The 15,830-nt window shown below is 43.7% G+C and overlaps 1 protein-coding gene across 1 annotated transcript in view; it reads right to left on the reverse strand.

The window, feature by feature from the left end:
- Positions 1-477: 477 nt before the first annotated feature.
- LOC142463843 (uncharacterized) overlaps positions 478-15,830 on the reverse strand; it is a 29,023-nt gene continuing 13,670 nt past the window's right edge. Inside the window, exon 4 of the mRNA XM_075566654.1 lies at positions 478-1,391. Coding sequence (XP_075422769.1) covers positions 478-1,391 — 914 coding nt within the window. The remainder of the gene's footprint in view (positions 1,392-15,830) is intronic.

Raw genomic sequence — 15,830 nt, forward strand, 5'->3', positions numbered from 1 at the left:
CTGAGCCTTTATTAATTTGGAAAAATGTGGAAAGCTTTTCTTTAATTAATAGCTCTGTTTCTGGGCAGTGGAGGAGCGAGTCATTTAACTTCCATCTATATGGGTTATTCTTTACGAAGGGTAGGCTGAGAGTGAGTTCAATGGGGGCGTGGTCGGACCAGGTGATTGGGCCTATGTCTGAGTGGGAGGAGGCCCGGAAGATGTTGTTGGTGCCTAGAAAGTAGTCGATCCTCGAGTAGGACTGATGAGGGGTGGAGAAGAAAGTATAATCCCTCTGACCTCGGTGCTGAGCCCTCCATATGTCTATGAGGGAGAATGCTGCCATTATGTCCCTGAATTTTTTGGCTTTCTTTTGGCCTTGGATGTTGTGGTTAGTGGGTAAACGTTCTGGGGGAGGGCCACCAGGAGTTGCTAATTTATCCGTTGTGGGAGGCACATGCGTGTGGGAGGCTACCATATTAAAGTCCCCTCCTATGATTAGCGAGGAGAGAGTTTCTCTCCTGTGTGAATTCTTTGATGTTTAATAAGATCTGACTTACGGGAATAACATTTCCCACATTCAGAGCAAACAAATGGTCTCTCTCCTGTGTGAATTCTCTGATGTTGAACAAGCTGTGAGTTCTGGTAAAAATATTTCCCACATTCAGAGCAAATAAATGGTTTCTCTCCTTTGTGAGTTCTCTGATGATTACTTAGATTTTTCTTAGAAGAAAAACATTTCTCACATTCAGAGCAAACAAATGGTTTCTCTCCTATGTGAATCATCTGATGTCTAACAAGATCTGACTTAAAGGAAAAAGATTTCCCACATTCAGAGCAAGGAAACAACTTCACTCCTGTGTGAATTAACTGATGTCTAACCAGCTTTGATTTAATTGAAAAAGATTTCCCACATTCAGAGCAAGGAAACAACTTCACTCCCTTGTGAATTGTCTGATGTTTAACAAGAGCGGAGTTACTAGTAAAGCATTGATCACATTCAGAGCACTTATACAGCCTTTCTGTAGTGTGTGTTCTTTGGTGAATTATATAATCTAATTTATTATTAAAGTTTTTACCACATTCACTGCACTTATACTTCATTACAGACATTTTTTTTTCAATTTTCGGTGCATTAGTGTTTCCTTTGTCCCTTTTCTTAATATGAGTAGATGCATATTCATGTTCTTTCAGTGTATCAATGTGGGAGACTGTGGGATTTTCTTCTTCACGTGAGCCTGATTCCTCAGCAATAATTCTCACAGCTTTTCTCTTTCTCTTTCTTGGTTTATTTGGCTTCAAGTAATTTGCTAGTTTATCACTTTTAACAACACTGTGATCTTCATTCACATGATCTGGTGAGCAAAGAGGAGTGTGTCCTCCTGCAGGTGTACTTCTGCTCATGGATTTATCTGTTGGAAATAAATGCACTGTGAGGAAAAAAAGTTAATCAATAGATTAAACATCATTTAACATTTCTGGTTCAATATTTTAATTACTATAAAACGTGTTCCAAATTGCACATGGAATGTACTGTAAGCTACTTGGGGGTTAATTTGTTTTTATACAGCTATTTTATTTATTTATTTTATTTTTAAAATATTTTACCAGGAAGTAATACATTGAGAGTTACCTCTCGTTTTCAAGTATGTCCTGGGCACAGAGTTAAGACAAATAATACATGTTTACAAATACAGTTACATAATGAGCAGGGTATACATTATATACAAGACATTGCATGCACAGTTAAAGATAATTTGTATTATGGGCGTATGAAACAATTACAGACCACATTAAAATGTGTGACAGCCTTAGATTTTAAAGAACTTAGACTGGTGGTGGATGTAAGAGTCTCCAGTAGGTTGCTCCAGTTTTGGGGTGCACGGTAAGAGAAGGAGGAGCGGCTGGATACTTTGTTGAGCCTTGGGACCATGAACAGTCTTTTGGAGTCTGACCTCAGGTGATAGGTGCTGCATGTGGTAGGGGTGAAGAGCTTGTTCAGGTAGCTGGGTAGCTTGCCCATAAAGAATTTGAAGGCAAGACAGGAAAGGTGAACTTTGCGCCTAGACTTGAGTGATGACCAATCTAGTTCTTTGAGCATTTCGCAGGGATGTGTGTTATAGTTGCATTGGAGAACAAAACGACAAATTGAGTTGTAGAGGGTGTTAAGTTTGCTAAGGTGGGTTTGAGGTGCCGAGCCATATACTATGTCTCCATAGTCAATAATTGGCATTAGCATCTGCTGTGCGATACGTTTTCTGACCAGGAGACTTAGGGAGGATTTGTTCCTGTAAAGTACCCCTATTTTGGCATAGGTCTTGGTTGTCAGGGTATTAATGTGCATCCCGAATGTTAAGTGTGAGTCAAACCATATGCCCAGGTATTTAAACCTAGTAAAAGGAGTTAGGGTGGTGTTAGTGTTGGTTGTAATCTGGAGCTCAATCGCTGGAAGCTTTAAAAATTTAGTCTTGGTCCCAAACACCATTGTTACAGACTTGTCAGTGTTTAAAAACAGTTTGTTTTGGGAAATTCAGTTTTCGAGTATGAAAAAGTCAGACTGAAGTATGTGTTGAAGGTCAGAGAGGCTATGGCTGTGTGCATATAGGATTGTGTCATCTGCATACATGTGTATTGAGGCTTCCTGACAAGCTGTGAGAAGATCATTGATGAACAATGAGAAGAGTAGGGGCCCCAGAACAGAGCCTTGCGGGAAGCCACAGGTGATAGCCAGGGTGTTGGAGTTAGAGCCAGAGATGGACACATGTTGGGATCTACCTGATAGGTAGGACTGAAACCAGTTTAAAGCATGATTCCCTATTCCAGAGCTCTGGAGTTTGTTGAGCAGGATAGCATGATCAACAGTATCAAAAGCCTTTGCAAAATCTAGGAATACTGCACCAGTGAGTTGACCCCGTTCCATTCCACACTGGATTTCATTGCAAACTTTTAGCAGGGTAGTTACGGTAGAGTGTTTGGGGCAAAAGCCAGATTGGAATTGGCTAGGGAAATTTGTCTTGTTATAGTAATCGCTTAATTGGGAGTGGACACATTTTTCCATGACTTTGGATAGGATTGGGAGAAGGGAGATTTGTCTGTAGTTTGAGACAGTGTTTTTGTCCCCACTTTTGAAGATTGGGAGAAAGTCTCTTTAGCAGTATGCATTTAGCGTAGGGACCTGCTAAAGAGACTTACCTTGACGTGGTTAGCAGGCTTGGCATTATTTGATCAAAGGATGTATACCAAAAGTCTCCTTTTTTCTTATAGGTATTTACACCATACATATATATATATATATATATTCCCCATTGATTGCTATCCCTATGGGAGAAGCGCAGGGATTCACTTTCTGTTTTGCACATTTGTATGGCCATTTCCTTCACTAGCTGCATGCTCTTTACATGGAGAAGCGCAGTGATTATATTTGTTTTACATTATTTATTGGGCTGATTTTAATCCTTTGCAGCACGCTCCTAGAGGGCAACACTACTATGGTGTAATTGAATATATTTAGCCAATCACCTGCAACTGCTTATTGAGCAGTTTGTGGCAGGCCAGCCCCTCCTCTTCTAGGTATATAATCTCCTAGCAAGGTCCCCTTAATCCACTTCACTTACATGTGAGTATCTGTACTGGTATATACCAGTTTTTAATTGCACTAGGTTATACAAGCATATGCTTTGATATTTTAACCCCTTCTGGGCTTATTTCACATAACACTAGTATGCATTTAGCGTAGGGACCTGCTAAAGAGACTTACCTTGAAGTGGTTAGCAGGCTTGGCATTATTTGATCAAAGGATGTATACCAAAAGTCTCCTTTTTTCTTATAGGTATTTACACCATACATATATATATATATATATATATATATATATATATATATATATATATATATATATTCCCCATTGATTGCTATCCCTATGGGAGAAGCGCAGGGATTCACTTTCTGTTTTGCACATTTGTATGGCCATTTCCTTCACTAGCTGCATGCTCTTTACATGGAGAAGCGCAGTGATTATATTTGTTTTACATTATTTGTTGGGCTGATTTTAATCCTTTGCAGCACGCTCCTAGAGGGCAACACTACTATGGTGTAATTGAATATATTTAGCCAATCACCTGCAACTGCTTATTGAGCAGTTTGTGGCAGGCCAGCCCCTCCTCTTCTAGGTATATAATCTCCTAGCAAGGTCCCCTTATTCCACTTCACTTACATGTGAGTATCTGTACTGGTATATACCAGTTTTTAATTGCACTAGGTTATACAAGCATATGCTTTGATATTTTAACCCCTTCTGGGCTTATTTCACATAACACTAGTATGCATTTAGCGTAGGGACCTGCTAAAGAGACTTACCTTGACGTGGTTAGCAGGCTTGGCATTATTTGATCAAAGGATGTATACCAAAAGTCTCCTTTTTTCTTATAGGTATTTACACCATACATATATATATATATATATATATATTCCCCATTGATTGCTATCCCTATGGGAGAAGCGCAGGGATTCACTTTCTGTTTTGCACATTTGTATGGCCATTTCCTTCACTAGCTGCATGCTCTTTACATGGAGAAGCGCAGTGATTATATTTGGTTTACAGTACACTATTGCATGGTCACTGAAAATGTCAGGAAGGATGCCAGAGGATTGGATTCTGCTGTGATTTGAGGAGAGAATCCAGTCAAGCAGGGAATGGTTGTGCGATTTCAGGTTTGTTCGTGTGGGTTGGGAAATGAGTTGCGATAGGTTAAGCGACTTGATTTGCGTGTGGATTTTGTTGTTTTTAGGGTCAAGCCAATTGAAGTTGAAATCCCCAAGAACTAGCAGCTCACTCTTCTCATTCTGAGAGGAAATGGAGCCAAGAAACTGGGTGATATCAGTCAGAGATTGTAGAGGGGCTTTAGGGGGGGCGGTAGATGCCAGCAATCAGGACGGCTTAGAGAAGGGGAGGCAGATTCTGCCAACTAGGATTTCAAAAGAGGTTGGTCTTGGGGGGCAGTTTACCAGTGTAAATTGTAAGGTGTCTGCAATATAAAATAACACCCCTCCTTCTCTCTTTGACCTATCTCTCCTAAAAATGGAGTATCCCTGAATGGTAATATGTGCATCAGGGGTTTTAGGGGTTAGCCATGTTTCTGTAAGAATGATGGCTTTTGGTTTATGCATAAGGCACCATGCCCTTAGTTCATCCAGTTTGGGCAGCAGTCTCCGGATATTTATATGGGCGAGAGATAGCCCTTTTTGGAATTTGAAGGGGGTATTCTCAGGGGTATGGGACAGAGTTGAAATGGGAGGGCCTGGGTTAGGTTCAATATCACCTGCTAAAGAGAGTAATAGTATGAGTAGAAATGTGAGTAGTTGTTTGCAAGTTGTAACTTTATGATTTTTGTCAATTGAGTGAGCAGTGGTTGGTGTGCTGGTTTTCAGGGTTCTCCACCAACATTCAGTAGATAGTGCAAAGCTTTTGAGTAGTCCAGGGTGTATGGTGATGTTGGGCGTGGGCCAGTAGGGGGGAGTGTGTAGTGGATAGAGAATAACATTTCAATGAGGCCACGAGAAAGAACAAAGTGGAGGTAAAAAGCAGGTTCATTATGCCAGAGGTAGGTAATTCTGCATGGAGCTGTTGTGAGCCAAATGTGTGTGTGTAGACTAAACAGCAGGGATCATAGTGTTGTCAGAATAGCTCACCGTTTGTTGCCATTTTATGCAAGTCTATTGAAATTGGTTCTGACAACTGACATTTTCTCGTACTTCCTGGAACACAATGAGTTAAGTTAGCTGAGCTAAATAAAAGGTCTCACATGGATAACTGACCCTCAGATTGGCACCATGGAGCCCACAGCAAATACCCGGGCGCAGAATAAATGCCAAACAGAATGGATGTCCCGACTCCTTGTGGTGGGACTACAGAATCCCTGACAATGCATTTGTGTGTGTTGTAAATGCCACTAGAGTTACACCTTCCAGAAACCTACTGTGATGTGAAATCATATTTATATTGTTTTGTATTTCTATATTCTGATATGAATAGGTAATTAAGAGTATTTCAATCCCCCCTTTTCATTTAATTTCCTCCATGTGAAATAGTGGTAAAAGGCACCCGTGTCTGGTATGTGAAATGACTCCAGCTGGTGACATTGAGGGACAGATTAGAAAAACCCAGCCAGTTATTGGGATTCTCTAAACCAGTGTTTCTCAGCAGGGGTTTACACACCCTGGTGGTCGTGGGAGGATCAAGAGGATAAGGATCAGGGAGAAACAGTTGTTTGGTGGCTTGGCAGTTTTCTACAATGATTGACTGCACTACCAAGCAGTAGCCAATCACGTGGTGACGTCAGGAGCATATGCACCTTCACTTTACCTCAGATTCTCTTGGACATAACACCTGAGTCGAGCCAAAGGCGGCCCCCTAAGGGGGTCTCTACAATGTGCATTCTCTGCTCCTGTCCACTAAGCCAGTACGCACATCAAGAAAATAGACAAAACTTCAAAGTCCTGGAATTTGTCGGCCTCTTCCCCCCTGCATGTCTGCTGTAGGGGTCTGTCTGCTGTGGAGCCGACTTCACTCATGCCAAAGGTGATGCCAAAGGGTAGACAGAGGGTGTCAGCCATTTGCTGCTGTTCCAGCTGCTCTGTTATTGGTCTTGAATAAAATATTTTAGATGCATATTGAAGCATTTCCATCTTCACCCATTGTATTAACATAGTAACACAATGCTCACCTTAATTAATGGAATGGAATACTAGGTGAATAGGGGAAAGCAATACCAAACAAACACTAGAATAGTGACCACAAGGGGTTACTGTAGCCCCAAAAATTGCACTCAAAGTATATGATGGGATATAACATATGTGAAACAAATGTTAAAAGATCAGAGTGTAAATCCACCTCTTTATATTTATAATATATATTCATAGTGAGGTAGTAACAGAGAGGCCACCTGGAAACATGACATAGGTATTCAAATACAATAATAAACTTTAATTTATAACACTCGACAGAAGGCGTGACAATATATACAGTGGAATTAAAATCCCCAACGAAGAGACAGAGGCACATGTGGATAAACAGAAGGTATCATAATCTTCCTACTAGGGCAGTGATTCCGTACCTTTTTTGTTTATAGGAACCCTTGAAGAATTTTCGAAAAATCTCGTGGAACCCCTATCTGGCTGACACATATTTGGCTCAACAGGGGTAAATTACAACATTTCATACCTCAAAATCCATCTCTATTTCCCACCCTCTACCCATGTATTTCTCTCCGATATGTCTCACTCATAGTTACATAGTAGATGAGGTTGAAAAAAGACGTACGTCCATCAAGTTCAACCTATGCTAAATTTAGACAACACATACTTTATCCTATATCTATACTTCCTTATTGATCCAGAGGAAGGCAAACAAAAAAACCCAGTGTCATATCATACAATGATATCTCATAAGGGGAAAAATAAATTCCTTCCCGACTCCAAGAATTGGCAATCGGATTAATCCCTGGATCAACATCCTTTCCCATGTATACTTATTTGGTAGATCCCTGTATATGCATAACAGTATTTGATCAAAGGATCAGAAAAAGTATCCCCATAGTACCCGGCACTCAATGCTGGAAAAACATTACTCTGGACAATAGTAGTCCAATAGGCACAAATACCTATTTCAACAAATGTATAGGGGGTTAGTAACCCTTGTACCAATAAGTCCAGTGAAAATAAAAAAGTTTTATTTGTCTAAATACTCATTAAAAACACATTTATACATTCATACAAAAACTATTAAAATACTCTGGTCAGAGGTGGCTAGTTAAGGTCTGTGGTAGTTCAGTAAACTATCTGACGTTGATAGGAACTACAAGGATCTAATTAAATAGCAAAACAGTGTTTCCTGTTTGGCTGCATATCATAGAGATTGTAGTAGGGTAAATTCAGGTATGTTCATATAACCCTCATGTATACGTATCTTGCACAATGAGTATCCCCATATCAGTGTATATATTCTATCAAAATCAGTAGAAAGGTAGATAGAGTATAACAGAATAGCTAAGTATACAGCTAGTGCAGAGATATCTGTCTCTATTGTGACAGAAAAATCAGCGTGTATTCCAATAGTGAGGTATACTGTATCTGGCACGCATAAGTGTATACAATAAGCAGTAAAGTCAGAGGGTTATAAGGCTGCTGCGTGATCACAAAAAGCCTCAGCACATCTCGTGCAGAGTCTATGCAGAGACTCGTGCGTGAAATACAAGCCTGTCTTCTTCGTGCGGCTAACCACTGAGTCCCGCCACCTCTGAAGCGTAGCCATACGTGAAACGGCTGTCGGGAATAGACGTCATCAGAGGTGGCGGGACTCAGTGGTTAGCCGCACGGAGAAGACAGGCTTGTAAGGTGCCTTACTTTAATTTTCTCAAGCCGCTTATGAACTTCTTCCTCAGTTACCCAATTGTTCATTAATATGGAGGTTGTTGCTTCTGTAAGGAATCCACTCCTGGGTTTGGCTGAAACCCATTCCTTACAGAGCTATGCAGTTTCTAGACAACTCCCCATTGAATCTGCAATCAGTATCACCTGTGCTTGCAATCACTGCAGCTCTGTTTCTGTGCTCAGTCATTGGAGGAATTCCCTCAGACCCCTGTCCTTTGATTGGCTCCCTGCACTTCTTATAGTGGGCTCTCCCATTTCCTCATTTCTGAGCATAAACCATGATTCACTTGGATGTAACTGTGTTTGCCACAAACACTTCTGCCTCAGCCATTTCTTGTTCCTGTAGCCTGCTGCATATCCTCCTTGCAAAGGTCTGCTTCCTGATTCCTGTGGCCTGCTGCATATGCTCCTTGCAGAGGCCTGGTTCCTGTGGCCTTCTGCATATCCTCCTTGCAGAGGTCTGCTTCCTGGTTCCTGTGCTGAAGCGCTGGATCCCCAATGCTATCCTTCAGTGTTCCTAGGCTGGTCTGCATTCTCCCCTTGCAGAGGCCTTCATCATGGGCCAAGGTGCTAAAGCACATACCTTGATTTCTCCCTCCTCGTCTGGAGTGCAGACACTGTTAAAGACCGAACAAGTCTGCACACCTGGGAGGGAGCTAATGGTGCTCTAAGCATCTTGGTAATTAACCCAAAAGATTCAGTTGGGCAATATAAGTCATTAAATTGGAGACATTGTATCAGACGCTCGTTAGCCTGCTACTTTGTCCAGTCAAGCAATATCCAGGGTGTATTGTATTCCTTTCACAGAACTCAGGACTGCGATCCCCAGGGTGACGGAACAGATCCTCTTGGATAATCATTCTTAGATTAGCAATGGGTACACATCCGCCTGATGTATATAGGTGGTTCTCACATACAGCCATGGGGTTAATATCAGGACCACATATTTGCTTGTTTATTGGACATAAGATGCTGTCATCATAGACACTCTTTCAGACACTACCAGTCTGCTATTCTGTCCAGACTCGCGGTCCTGTGTTTAATCATTTAACCCCTTATTTGTGCTGAAATTGCACTTGCAATACGGCTGAATGAGCGCAGAAAAGCCCTAGATACTAACACGGGCGTGATGTGCTTTTACTAGAAACTCGACCGGACACACTACACTCGGTGTACCTAATGTTTAATCGCTACTTTTGCAGCAGAACGTTTTGATCCTCCCTAGAGTGCCTATAACGACATTACAGCAGACGTATACAGTCTGTCATTCTGTCCTGGAATAGGGCATACGAAGTAGCTTCACTCAAGTAGGCATATTGTGACGTCACAATATAAACACTCCCCTACCGAGACTATAGAGTCATTCTGTCTGAAAAAAAGGATCTTATGTCCTCACTGTGATGTGTAGGGTTCATGTGGGGAGGGCACTAACTTTTGAGCTAGTTACTCTGTCACACTGACACCCACCAGTTCCATCTATTGGGTGTAACACTATTTCTGTGCATAGCTCTCCCTCAGATACCACATACCCATCTTCAGCCCTTTGTGGACACATACAATCTTGGACCGATACTTACCTTCAAGTTCCGTCTCCAAGTGGTATACACCATATCATTGTGTGATCACGAGTCCCCACTTTTATATACGTAGTGGGGTTTCCTACCCTGGAATTTACCCTCCTCATTTATTTTAATTCGCCAATTTGTCATAGTTATGCCTCCCTACTAGGCATACCTAATCACTGACCTTATTTTATCTGATTTCTCATTAAAAATGTATTTTATATTTATCCACCATTGCAATTAGATCTGTCAATTTAGGCCTCTCTCTCGGTGTTATTCTATCTTAGCCATTCAGAGTGCTCTCAATATAGGGGTTTCTTTTTTCTTTGTTCAATTGCATTGTCACTTAACAATAACACACTATGTGCTGAGAGAAGGCTGGATCCATTCATTGTATCCTTGGAATTTTGGGGATTTTTTTCAGCATTATTTTCTGACCTATTCACTTTTATTGTATAATTTATTGATTTGCATTATATTGTGTCACTCACTGTTTATAGATGCAAGGGCGCCCTTATTTCTGTTTTTGTATGCTTTATACTAACGTAGGGTAGTTTGTATTTTAGTTGGCAGCCCCATTATATTTTTTTCATTTATATTTTATATTTAGAGTGATATTTGTAGTATTATAATTTATATCACTTATGTTGGAATAGCGCTACACTTAAATACACTTTTTTCAATAAGGAGAGCGGGAACTGAGATGCAGCAGGTAACGCGGGAACACACCACAGGGGGCGAGTTCCCCGATTCCTTACAGTGAGTGTGTCATGTGCGTATCTGTTCCAGTGTGTGTGTATGTATATGACCTGTGGTCTATGTATGTGTGTCTGTAAGGATCCGCGCTGCGGGTATACCCGCTTCCAGCGCCTCCTTACCTTGTCCCCGTGTCGCCCGGGCTCCCCGGCGGCGTGCCTCACTCCTCGCGGCTTCCCCAACGGCTGCTCCCGCACTTCCGGGTCGCGTGCGTAACCCCTACGGGCACGCGCGGACCCAGACGGCCATTTACTGGCGCCGGGCACCGGACTCCGCCTCCCCACTGGCAGCGCGCGTCACCCGCTTCCCTGCCCCTGCTCCATCAGGTCCGCCCTCTAGGCCCTTCTCTCCTATCAGCTCCTTCCCTGGGCCGCTCCTCCGCTCCTCCCCTTGCTCTGATAGGGGAGAAATGTCTGGGAGGCTGGGACCTATCAGGTCCTCCCTCGGGCCACTCCTCCATTCCTCCCCTTCCTCTGATAGGTCCCAGCCCCCTATTTAGTCCCCCTTCACCATTACCTCCTTGCTCTGCATAGCTTCTGTACCTTGGTGCTGTCTGCTATTGCCTGGCCCCTTTTGTCTTTCAGTTTCTGTTCCTGTCCCTGGATATTCTGCTGACCTCCCTGAATATTGACCTTTGGCTTTGGACTTGGTTTACGATGCTCTCTGGTACCCCTTGGACTTGGCTTTGGACTTTCTACCTTGCAGACTTCTACATCCCTTGGACACTCTACTACGTCGCTCTCTCCACTCCACAACCCAGACTTACGGAGACTCTACTACGCTGCACTCTCCAACCCACCACCATTGGCTTACGGACTTTACCTTCCAACGCTGGAGTGGGCAAGTACGGTAACCTTTCTATTTTTGTTACCAGAACCATCTACGCTACTTCCACACTCTGGCCGTGCCCCCGTTTACTGTTAGGTGTGTGGTATTACTCCTTTCCACCTCAGTCCCGGGGTCTTGTCTGCCTTGTGGGTAGGCCGAGCATTACATTATGCAGAGCCCATCAGACCCAGACCCCCCTGAGGTGGAGGATACCCTAACCACTATCTCTAAACATTTTACCTTCTTGGACAACCAGGTCACCGCCTTTAACCAACAGGTTGCTACCTTAACCGTCCATATTCCCCAGGTTAATGTCTCCAGTTCCGTTATCTCTCCCACTGTCTCCTGTGAAGGAACAGGGTCTTCAGAATTGCGTATCCCTACGCCCAGTAAATATGCGGGGGATCCGCTTGGATGCCGTGGGTTTTTAAATCAGTGCGAGATACAATTTGAACTGTCACCTTCTCGCTTCCCCACGGATCGTACCAAGGTAGCTTATGTTTTGTCCCTTCTCTCCGGGGACGCCCTGGCTTGGGCTTCACCAATCTGGGAGCTGAGACCTGAACTCACTTACAACTTCCCTAACTTTACAAGAGAATTTCGTTTAGTCTTTGACACCCCTGGACGTAGTGATATGGCTGCTTCCTCCTTGTTCCACATTTCGCAGGGTCGGAGATCTGTGGCACGTTATGCTCTGGAGTTCCGGACTATCGCAGCTGAGACTGATTGGAATGATGGGGCTCTCTCCGCGGCCTTCTGGCAGGGACTTTCGGAATCCTAAAAGTACGAGCTGGTGGCTCGTGAGAGGCCATCCTCACTGGAGGCCCTAATCGCTTTGTGCATCAGGGTGGATCAAAGACTTCTGGAGAAGCGGGCTGAACGTCAACGTCCTCGTACTTCTGTCTCCATGACTTCTAATTCCAGGACTCCTGCTCTTGTTCTGCCAGCATTGGATGCTCCGGAACCCATGCAACTGGGCAGTCATCAACTTCCTTTTATGGAGCGACTACGTCGGAGAAACGAGGGCCTGTGCTTCTATTGTGGATCTCCTGGGCACATCCTGCCGCGATGTCCCTTGAGGCCGGGAAACGCCAACGCCCAGTGAGGTATGAGGGAATCTCACTGGGAACCAACTCTTCTTTTCCCTCTCCCGTACAGGGTCTTCCCAAACGTATCTTACTGCCTGTCCTCCTTAAGTACGCCAGCATTCAAACACCCGCTCTGTCCTTCCTCGATTCTGGATCCGGGGGGAATTTCATAAACCAGGCGTTTGCTATCCAGCACAACATCCCACTCCGGAAGAAGGCCTTTCCGGTCGGATTGGAGGCTATCGATGGTCGACCCCTTCAGACAGCTTTTATTTCCTTGGAGACACTTCCCATTGAACTTTCTATGAATGATGGACATTCAGAATTCATTTCTTTTGATGTCATCCATTCCCCGTCGGTCCAAATCATCCTGGGCTTATCATGGCTGCAGCTACACAATCCCATCATCAATTGGACTGCCGAGTTCCCCGTTCAATGGAGATCCTCCCAGGTAGAAATGCCTTCTCCGTCCGCTGCGGTATTGGTCGTCTTGGAAATCTTTCCCCCTCAAGACGCCACCCTACTGGACGTCTATTCGGAGTTCCTGGATGTCTTCAGTAAGACCAAATCCAAAGAACTTCCCCCTCATCGCCCTTTCGACTGCCCGATTGACTTAATTCCGGGTGCCCCTTTTCCCAAAGCAGGTCATATCCATTATGTTTACCTGAGGCGGAGGCCATGTCCAAGTATATCACAGAAAACCTTCAAAAGGGCTTAATCCGGACATCTTCTTCTCCCGCCGGGGCAGGATTCTTTTTTGTAAAAAAAAAAGATGGAATGCTTCGCCCGTGCATCGATTTCCGTGGCCTAAACAAGATTACCATCAAGAATCGCTACCCTTTGCCTCTCATCCCAGAGCTCTTCGATAGGCTGCAAGGCGCGACGATCTTCTCTAAACTTGATCTACAGGGGGGGAAAATATAACCTGATTCGCATCCGCAGTGGAGACGAGTGGAAAACCGTGTTCAACACGCGCAGCAGACACTATGAGTACCTGGTGATGCTGTTTGGGTTGTGCAATGCCCCTGCAGTCTTCCAAGACTTTATGAAGGAGGTTTTTCGTGATCTATTGAATTCTTTTGTGATTATCCACTTGGATGATATCCTCATTTTTTCTAAAACCCTTGAGGAACACATTCTCCATACCAAAATGGTGCTCTCTCGTTTACGGGCCAACAAGCTCTATGCCATGATGGAGAAATGTGTCTTTCACCAATCCTCAACTACCTTCCTGGGATACATTGTCTCGGATCAAGGGTTCACCATAGATCCGGAGAAGCTCAATTCCGTACTCGAATGGCCACAACCTAACTCTTTAAAGGCGATTCAGCGTTTCCTCGGTTTGGCAAATTATTACAGGAAATTTATTGCTGGGTTTTCTACCTTGGTAGCGCCCATTACGGCCCTTACCAAAAAAGGGGCCGGTCCTTCCTCTTGGCCATTGGAAGCCACTCGGGCCTTTGAATCTCTTAAAAAAGCCTTTGTCTCAGCTCCCATTCTGCGACACCCCATCCCCACCCTCCCCATTACCTTGGAAGTTGACGCCTCCGACGTGGGAGCCGATGCGGTTCTCTCTCAAAGAACTACCCCCGAAGATAAACTCCACCCCTGTGGGGTTTTTTCTAAAAAAAATTCTTCGGCAGAAAGAAATTACGACGTGGGGAATAGGGAGTTGTTGACCATCAAGATGGCATTACAAGAGTGGAGACACCTTCTGGAAGGAACCAAGGAACCCATTCTGGTCCTGACGGACCACAAAAATATTTCTTATATTGAAGGTGCTCATCGTCTTGGTCCCCGTCAAGCTCGTTGGGCGTTGTTCTTCTCAAGGTTTAACTTCACCATCTCTTATATTCCTGGGACAAAGAATATCAAAGCGGATGCATTGTCCCATCAGTTTATCACAGAGAAGTCACAGGAAGTCCCGGAGAGTATTCTGTACCCCCAATTGTTTATCTCTGCCACCTCCTTTAACATTCTGGATAAGATTTTGGAGTCTCAAACACAAGTCCCCGAAGGGCTAGAAGTCCCTGATGGTCGTCTTTACGCAGCCCCACGTTTTCATCACAAGATTCTTGAATGGGGTCACTCCTCCAGATCTGCCGGCCATCCCGGGTTTAAGAAGACTACTGCTCTGATTTGGCGAACCTTCTGCTGGCCCAATATGTTAAAGGGCATTAGAGCTTTCACCTCCTCTTGCCCAGTCTGAGCACAAAATAAATCTGTCCGTCAAAAGCCTTCCGGTCTTCTACAACCTCTCCCGATCCCGGACCGTCCCTGGAGTCACATTACTATGGACTTCATCGTGGATCTTCCCCCGTCTAATGTGTCACGGTAGCTTATGACAAGATATAATGAACACCAAATATCTGGGTTGAACTGAACGAGGCTTAGATATAATAAAATATAATTTATTCCTTAAATAAGGTGAACACAGCAATATAGTACAATTAACAGACAAGAAGGTAACACTTACTTAGGGTTGGGGAATGGAGAAGTATCCTCTAGCAATTCTCCATCAATCCAGTAACATTCCAGGTGGAATCAGAAGCACACAAATAAAAACTGTAGGGTTGACACAGTTTATATACCTGTGCAGCCCTATTCTTAACATTAAACACAGCCTATTGGTGAACAATTATCTAACGTGGAGACACAAACTAACAGACTAACCCATGCCCTCAGGTAACAGAGTTTGTTGATTGATTAATACTTAATCCCTAGACATTGGGTAACAATCAAGGCAGTTAACTTTTGATTGCCGTGCTTAGGCTAATCAGCCGTCTGCCCTTCATGACCTATTAGCCTAGCAAATGGCGTCTGCATTTTCAGAACAGATCCAAAATATAATACATATACACTTTAATATCTACACATATTAATTAATCCATTCTGGTGGGCTCAGTGGGTCGACCTTTGCCAGTTTTTAATGCCTACAGTGACTCCCCATATTGGCCAAATATGAACTCTCTGCGACCTCCAGAACTGGAGATACAGAAATGCACTTTAAAACATTAAAATACATGCTTATAATGAAACATGGGAACAGGGGAACATACATTTTCAAGGTACAACAAGGTGCAAACCTCATCCCTGGACCGCAGTCCAGTTAACCCCTTGTCTCTCTGATGAGGTCAGGGGATGGCCATATGGGGTGCAACACCTTTAATACCGGGCTACCCCCTTTCTC

This window comes from Ascaphus truei, chromosome 12, assembly GCF_040206685.1.
Source record: "Ascaphus truei isolate aAscTru1 chromosome 12, aAscTru1.hap1, whole genome shotgun sequence".
Lineage (NCBI taxonomy): Eukaryota > Metazoa > Chordata > Amphibia > Anura > Ascaphidae > Ascaphus > Ascaphus truei.